Source organism: Pteropus alecto, unplaced genomic scaffold (genome assembly GCF_000325575.1).
Source record: "Pteropus alecto unplaced genomic scaffold, ASM32557v1 scaffold5, whole genome shotgun sequence".
NCBI lineage: Eukaryota > Metazoa > Chordata > Mammalia > Chiroptera > Pteropodidae > Pteropus > Pteropus alecto.
Genome location: NW_006441953.1, coordinates 31,038,484 through 31,046,092, shown reverse-complemented (window position 1 = coordinate 31,046,092; position 7,609 = coordinate 31,038,484). Strand labels below are relative to the sequence as shown.

The following is a 7,609-nucleotide window of genomic DNA, read 5'->3' as shown; positions in this document are numbered from 1 at the left end:
GGCTGGGACCTGGGCCCGGCGGGCACGGGTTTGGGTGCAGGTTAAATGGACACGGGGTTCTGTGACGCTTCAAACTGCCCGCCCGGCTGCCAGGCCCATCAAGCGGAGTCCTGCCTGGGTTTGCGGTGGTCAGAGGTGAGCTGGGGGCGTGTCCTGTCCTTGCCCCCATGCCCACCTGTCCAGACCTCCCAGAGCCCACTCCGTGACAGCCCCGCACCCCCGTGGAGAGGCTCGTGCGAACCCACGCACTTGGAGAAGCCCGGCTATGACCCTTACGAGAACGGGTTCCAGGCCCACCTCTGTGCCTCGGCCTCGTCACTGTGCCGTTTGCAGGGCGGGCCGGGCTCTCCTGACCTGCTCTGTGCAGCCGCCGCCCCTCCTGACCCCGCAGCCTTAGCCCTGCGTCGGCCCAGCCTCCCCCGCTCTTCAGAGAACGGTGCGCTTCTCCGAGCCCTGGGTCCCACAGAGGCTCTTTGGAGCGTTAACCCCCATAGGGGCCTGTCTCTGAAGACCCCTATGAAGCCCCTGTCACTTCCCCCTTCCCTGGAGGGATTTCCCCACATACCACACCTGGCGCGGGGGAGCCGAAGGTTCCGGGGTCTGCCACCCCACACAGACGCTCCCTTCGTTCCCGTCCCGACCCATCCTGATAGTCCTGAGGGTTCAGGGTATGCCCAGGGGTGAGCTGAGTCTGTTTGGGGAAATAAAGTGTGTGGTCCCCAAAGGTTAGCATTCAGGGTTTGCATACGGTGAGTTTCCTGCCGGGCGGGCCTCACGCGTGCTGGGACATAAGCTTGTGCCCACGGCTTGCGCAGGGCCCTGCTGGCGTCTGGGGCCTCTGTCATACCGCTTCCCCGCACGCCGGCTCTTTCGGAGGACTTGGTTTTTGCTTCACAGAGTTCGGACTTTTGTCCCTAACCCTGACATTTTGGCAGCGTTTCTCCTTCAAGGAGTCTTACCCATTCGGTGCTCCCCCGAGGCCTACGGCACGGTGGACGTGCATCTCAAAATCATGTGCAAGCACACACAATTTCAATCTGGAAGCTTCTGTGCGGTTTCGAAGTCTTCCACGTGACTCGAGCCCACAGTATTTTAGGAAAATGATAGTCTAGTCTAGACCGTTTTAATAACCCTGGACAAATATGTGCTCAGTTGTCATCTTGAACCTCTCACATCCAAGTTTATCTGCGTGTTCTATTATTTTTAGATTGTAGATGGGTCCCCAGCATCACAAAAATAGACACCGAAGTGATTGCAAAGGAATAGAACACGCCTACTATGAAATCTTAAACCTTTTCTATATTTAAAGCAGAAGGCTGTAATTACAGGCTGGCAGGAAGAAACTGCTAGAAGGGTTTAAAAATAGGGTGAAAGGAACATACTAAATGAATCAATATTTCTCTCTTTTTGTAAGTACAAAGCAGTTCGTAGAGACCTTTAAAACTTGGAAAGATCTGGCCGCGGTCGCCAGTCTCGGTTTCCACGTCCACTGCGGTGTCCGTGCTCTGAAGTGGCAGCAGCTGCTTTGGTCCTTTGTGACAGGCGTCCCGCTACGACGACGCCTTAAAGCAGCCGCGCTTAGAAACGTCCCGTTTCCCACCACGGTTCGGTTTCTTTCTTTCACAGACCACGTTTTGGTTACGGCCCTTTAATAGCTGTGACAGAGTGTGGGACCTGGAACGGGCTGGCGGTTCCCCCGGAAGCCCCATCGCCGACACGCGCGGGCTTGGAAGAGCCAGCAGTGTGGTCTGGGGGCGGAGGCGGCGCTGTGTGCGGTCAGGGGCCCGGCCTTCAGCCCTGCAACCTCTGCCTCAGCCTTCTGCTGCTTCACAAGGGTCCCCTGAGAATCGTAGGAGTGGGTATTTGTGAAGCATCGAAGCAGCGGTTTAGATCACAGCGATTGCTGGAAAGTGGCATCCGGGCCTGCGCGCTCAGCACACCCCGCGCCCCGGCCCCAGGGGCCCCGTCCGGCGCCCCTCCCCTTGCCCGCGCTGCTCTGCTTCTGGGTCGGGAGCACTTCGGAAGTCTGGTTTTGGATAGAGAGATGTCAAGTCAGTTTTTCTTCCTGCTTTAAAAAACAGAATAAAACCTCCATAAGCCAGTGACTCTGGGAATGAATGGCCCGAGGGAAAAAGGAAGCTTTCCGGAAGGCCCCCGACTGGAAAAGTTCCTTTAAGGCAGTTCGCCTGCAGTGCCTGTGCGTGCGTGTTTTATCGATAACGGCCGGGGGTGTGTGTGTGTGTGTTGGGGGGGACGGGGTGTGCTAATAACGTCTCAGTGTGCTAAAATCTGCTGTGCTTTCTGTGGCCGAGGCACTAACGACAAAGCTGTGTGTGTTGCAGTGGGGACCGGAAGATGGCTTTCCCGCTTCCTGCAGCGGAGGCCTGGGAGAAGAGGTGCTTTATGATAACGCGGTCCTGTACGATAACTTGCCGCCTCCGGAAATCTTTGCACGCTGCCCGCCGGCCGACAGAAAGGCTCCTAGGCTGTCTGCTGACAAACTGTCTTGTAACCATTACAAACACCCCGCCTCCTGTGCTCTGCCTTCCGCTCAGTCTGTCACTAACACCTCTTCTGTGGGGAGGGCGTCTCTCGGGCTCGGCTCCCAGGTACAGCATCGCATTCTGTCATATTCTAGAACGCTCTTTGAGTCACGGTCTTCCTGCCGAGTTTTGCAATGATACCAACTTGTAGTAAGCGAGACTCATCAAGGGTAAAGCATAATTTTTTTTTCCCCAGCTAGAATGTAATTTGCAAATGCAATCAACGTTCGGCCGCCCAGGAACTGATTAAATATTCCTAGCTGGTTAAAGGTTTAAGCACCGTATTTCTTTACCTGCATCTGGCTCTTCCAGTTCTCGGAAAATTCCCCAGAGAATTTTGTGACTTACGTCAACTAAACGCAAAGGCTTTTAGAAGGACGGGGACGATAATACTTTTCGGAAGATTCTCGGGCTGCAGGTACCCCTCGTGTCCCCGTTACGTGGCAGCGAGGCATGGTGGGCCCCGTGTGGCAGTCGCTTTGATCCGTAGATACCGAGGAGGGCTGTTCAGAGCACTCTGGTCCCTTTCCACAGTGGGTATAAAAACGTGCTCCCTAAAACCAGGTAGGTAATAAAGACTGTGGATGGTCACTGAGTGATAACTCACTTGGATACTGAACTATTATTCATCCCACACCCCATATTTAAGCAAATTGTAACATTTCAGCGTAAATACTAATTTTGTGTTTTCATGCGTTTTCAGCCTAAGAATTTTTTATACTTTGCCTAAAGATCTGTGCCCACCAGATCTGGGCTCAAAAAAGCAGATTTTCTTTTCCCTGTTTTTGGGGTAATCTTTTAAAAAATGACAAATGCCAAGGAAGACCCTAGCGGCTCTTCCCAACCGATTGGTTCAGTCAGAATCACATGGAAAGTTTGTTTGTTTTTGATTTTTCACTACAGTTGCTCAGATCCCAGCCCCGGAAAGTCCCTTGGGTGAGTCTGAGGGGCCCAGATCCGTGTGTGGTCAGACGTGGGAGCCATCAGCCTCCTGTTCTTTTTTTAAATACTTAAGTCAAACGTTTGGTAGGTCACTAAGCAAACAAGGGCTCAGAGAGTGTCGGTGACTCGCTCAGCAGCTCCTGAGTGGCGGGGCCAGAACTGGAAGCCAGATCTGTCTGCCTCCCACAGCCCAGGCTGGCCACGGAGGTCGCCGCAGCCTTTGCGCAGTGCGGGCCGGGGTCGCCCGGGTGAGCGTCCATCCCACAGCGAAGGTGCACGCGCATCACTTAAGCAAAATGCGGCGGCGTCACCTGCAGCCATCCAAGAAGTAGGGATGCGACTGAGCTTTTTAAAAACCTGTGGTTGGTCAAAATTTCGTTGACACTGTTTCAGACCCCGTCAGTGAAGCCACAGTTAGTGGTTTATCCCGTCACGACATCAGCATCAAAGTGCTGACAGCAGAACGTAGCTGCTCAGTCACGCCGCTCCCCACGGGCGTGCCACCGAAAGAAACGCCGTTTTTCTTCGGATGCGCAAACTTGCAGCGTCTCGGCCCAGCGCGCTCGGACGCGCCGCTGCCTGTGCCCGTGTCTCGACCGGCGTTGATGATCTCCCAGTCAGAACGTGCAACTTCTCCCGCATTCCGTCCGAGGTCCCCCCATGCTAGAACCTCTCAGGCAGGCCTGGGGACCCACAGCAGCCCAGGGTTGGGAATCAGATTGGTTTTCCGCTCCCCTCATGTTTTTGTTAGGCCAGGTGCTACTTCAAAGGTCAGAGACTGAAACAATTAACTGGAAGAAGAAAAGGTGTTTGGATCGTTTGTTTTTAATTTTTTCTCATATGTTTATTTCAACAGTTGAAGGGTAAAAAGCCCCCAGTAGCATCCAATGGGGTCGCAGGAAAAGGGAAGCCTCTGAACAGTCAGCAAAAAAAAGCTGATTCGGCCGCCAGCGTGAAGCGTACACCTTCAAGTAAGTTTGTCACTTGGTTTGTCGCGTTCTAGCTGTAGGTGTGGTTCGCAGAGCTGAGCTGTCTGAGCCACGTCTTCTCCTCCCCACTCAAGTAGAGAGGGCCAGGTTTGGGGTCAGTGGGGGAGAGAGCTGTGGCCGCGTCCCCCTTCCTCGTTTGCTGTGGGGAAGAGCAGTGACGCGTGTGACTTGGGTATGAAAGCGGAAAAGCTCCTTCGTCACCGTCACACTGGGTGAGCATGTTAAGTCTGAGGCGGCGGGAGGTGCAGGAGGCGGCGTGGCTGCGGGGGCCCTGGACTTTGGGTCCGGGGACCTCGGTTTGTGTCCCCGATCTGTTGGTGACTGACTTAGCGACTTCAGTCGAGTCACGTAACCAATCTAAACGCAGCTTCCATATGTGAAATGTGGCTGTGGTGATTTCTGTGATGAATAATTCAGGTAATAAGGGGCCTCAGAGGGCTGGCGAATACGAGGATTTCGGGGGAGCCCTGGCCCGCGGTGCCTCGTCGTCTACACGCGCTGTCGTCCCGTCCTCCTGCCTCCGAGGGCAGGCGGCGGCGTCTCCTCCAGTGTACACATGTGGAAGTGATCCCGGAGCCATTCGTGGCTCCCCGCGGCTCGCTGCTGCTGACTAACAGAGCCAGAGTGAGGCCCAGGCCTTCCGACTCCGGAGCCGGCGGGGGACAGCTGAGCAGAGGAGCCACGAGACCTACGTGGGGGACTCAGCCCGCCCGAGCCCTCCGCATCTCCCGTGTCCCCAGGCGGACAGACCTAGGCGGCGCTGTTAACAGATGCGTCCGTGTCTCTTCAGCCCTGATGATGCGGGGCACCTTGTCACTCAGCAGCCAAGTGACACGTGTTTGTCCGAGGCGTTCTGCTTGTTGCCAGGCCGTGAAGACGGGACAGGACTGTTGCCACCAGGCGTGTCAGTTGGGCAGTACGTGGCAGATGCCAAGTGGACGGGCTGCGGCAGGGCCCTCCCAGGCGTGCGGGCCGGCAGGGAGGTGCCCGGGACCGGCCTGTGCGAGTTAGACACCGCAGCGAGTGTGACGGTAACTGGGAGGCGTGTCTGGTCGCTGAGCCTGGCTCCGTGCAGCTGGCAGACCGGTCTGCATGGGCATGAAGGTGAGGCCAGCTCCAGCCAGTGCCCTCCACACTTCCTAGGTGACCTCCGTGTGCCCTGTGATTTAATTTCTCAGTTAAGGGGCACGGGGAGGGCAGGCTGGCCTCGTCCGTGGTGGGATACGTGGACCAGCCACGGAGCTGCTCAGCAGTCTAGGCTGCTTCTGTCCCGAGGGAACGTGTGTGCCCGTCCCTTCCGCTGCTGTCCGCGGATGGGCCTTTGGGCATCTGGTCGGAAGCCGACCGGGCCAAGCCCTCGTCTTCGTGATTGGTGTCACGTGGTGACTTCCCGTGGCCTTATCTTTCTGGCGAATCCTGCTTCCCTGTGCAGTCGGCTGTGTTTTATTCACTGAATACGTCAGTGTCCTCGGGGGCGGGGAACAACAGTGCTTTGTCCAGCAAGACACGAACCACGTGAAGTTCTCGGTACCCGGGCCGGTTTTGTTGCCTAGATGATTTATTCCTTTATTTTTATGAGACTTTCTGGAGGGGATTTTTATTAACTGTGGTGACATCTAATGGTGACAAAAAAAATAATTGCATTGTGTTTTTGCTGAATTCAGCCAGTTGCATCACAGACTGGATGGGGTTTACTGCATGGGGACCAAACGACAGGGAAATTTATAGGTTGTTGCTTACAGGTTTGTCGGGGAAACGTCTTCGTTTAGAAATGCGTGACTAGAGTTCGGGCTTCGCTCCGTTTGCCAACCGTGCCCTGACCCTGAGCCGTGCGGGGCAGTGCTTTCGTTCCCGTTGCTGGCTCGGTCGTGTCGTGCTGTAGTCCTCTGTCATCCACGCGTGTGTGGTGTCCCTTGGCGAGGGCACTGCTGAGCCGGGAGTGATGCCTTGCACCTGCCTTCAGCAGCCCAGCATTCCGTTACGACCGCTGCGGTTTGCGCGGCAAGAATTGATAAATCGGGCACTTCAGAGGCGCTATAAATGGTCCCCGTTGCCTCAAGTGGACAGCCCTGGGGACTGCACGACCGCTGGCAGTGGTTAGAGCTTCCAGGGAGCGTGCCCCGCGTCCCAGGCATCACGCGGTTTTGTGAGATGGGTTTTAGGTACACGTATTGAATTTTTTAAAACGCCCACGAGGTGAGCCTTATGGCGTCTGCGTCGTAGCGGGCGCAGCGGAGGTGCAGGCACAGGAATAGCTTGCCTAGCGTCAGGGCTGCCTCCCCGCTCCCCGGGCCGCCCGCCACGTCCCCTTCGCAGGCGGCCAGTCCAGTCGAGGAGGCGGACGTGCCGATAAGCAGTCGGCGGGGGAGCTCGGGCTGACGGGCCGTGTGGATGCCCGAGTCCTCTGAGCGGCAGTCGGGTCTCCGCGCTCAGTTGTCGGCGGCCGTGGGGCCGTGAGGCCTCGACAGCGGAGTCCCAGGCCCGCCTCGTGGCCTGCTCCATCTCCTCCTCTCTTCACTGTATTTTTCCAAGGCGGCTTTTTCTAAATTAAAATTGTCAAAGGCCAGCGGAATTATAGTAAAAGAACACGGGCTCAGGGTCCAGATGCCAGATGAACTAGTGCCGCGGCCGTGGCCACGTCCTACATTTTCCCTGAGACCAGTTTCCTCTTCGCCTACTCCCTCCCTCACTCATTCATTCATTCACTCATTCATTCACTCACTCATTCACTCCCTCCCTCACTCCCTCATTCACTCCCTCACTCCCTCACTCCCTCCCTCACTCATTCACTACTTCCTCCCTCCCTCCCTCATTCTTTCCTTCCTTCCTTTCAGCAGAATATGGCAAAAGAGAAAGTCTTAATGGAGCAAATGAGGGTAGTATGTATACTATGGCATGCTGATGTGTGGCTTCTTATCTGATGGGAGCAATGCTGTGAAGAACAAAGTCGAGGCAGCAGGCCTCACCTAGAGTTTGGTTTGGGGCCTTCGTTGTATCCAGTCAGCAATGGCAGGAATCGCTTGGACTTTCTTCCGTAATGTCACCAGCCTGGGATGGATGTCCAGCAAGTCAGGTTTAAAGACTAAAAGTGTAGTACTGCAAATTTCCCAGTAGAAATCTGCCCAAGTTACCTAT

The 7,609-nt window shown here is 55.7% G+C and overlaps 1 protein-coding gene across 9 annotated transcripts in view; it reads left to right on the top strand.

The window, feature by feature from the left end:
- AFAP1 (actin filament associated protein 1) overlaps positions 1 to 7,609 on the top strand; it is a 102,081-nt gene that overhangs the window by 85,123 nt on the left and 9,349 nt on the right. For 8 of the 9 annotated variants that reach the window (XM_006919015.3, XM_015595014.1, XM_025051711.1 and 5 more), the window contains one exon: positions 4,342 to 4,456. In XM_006919015.3, the coding sequence (XP_006919077.2) occupies positions 4,342 to 4,456 (115 nt within the window). Of the gene's footprint in view, positions 1 to 2,342; positions 2,610 to 4,341; positions 4,457 to 7,609 lie in introns of all 9 variants that reach the window. The other variant, XM_015595015.2, reaches the window with a different exon arrangement.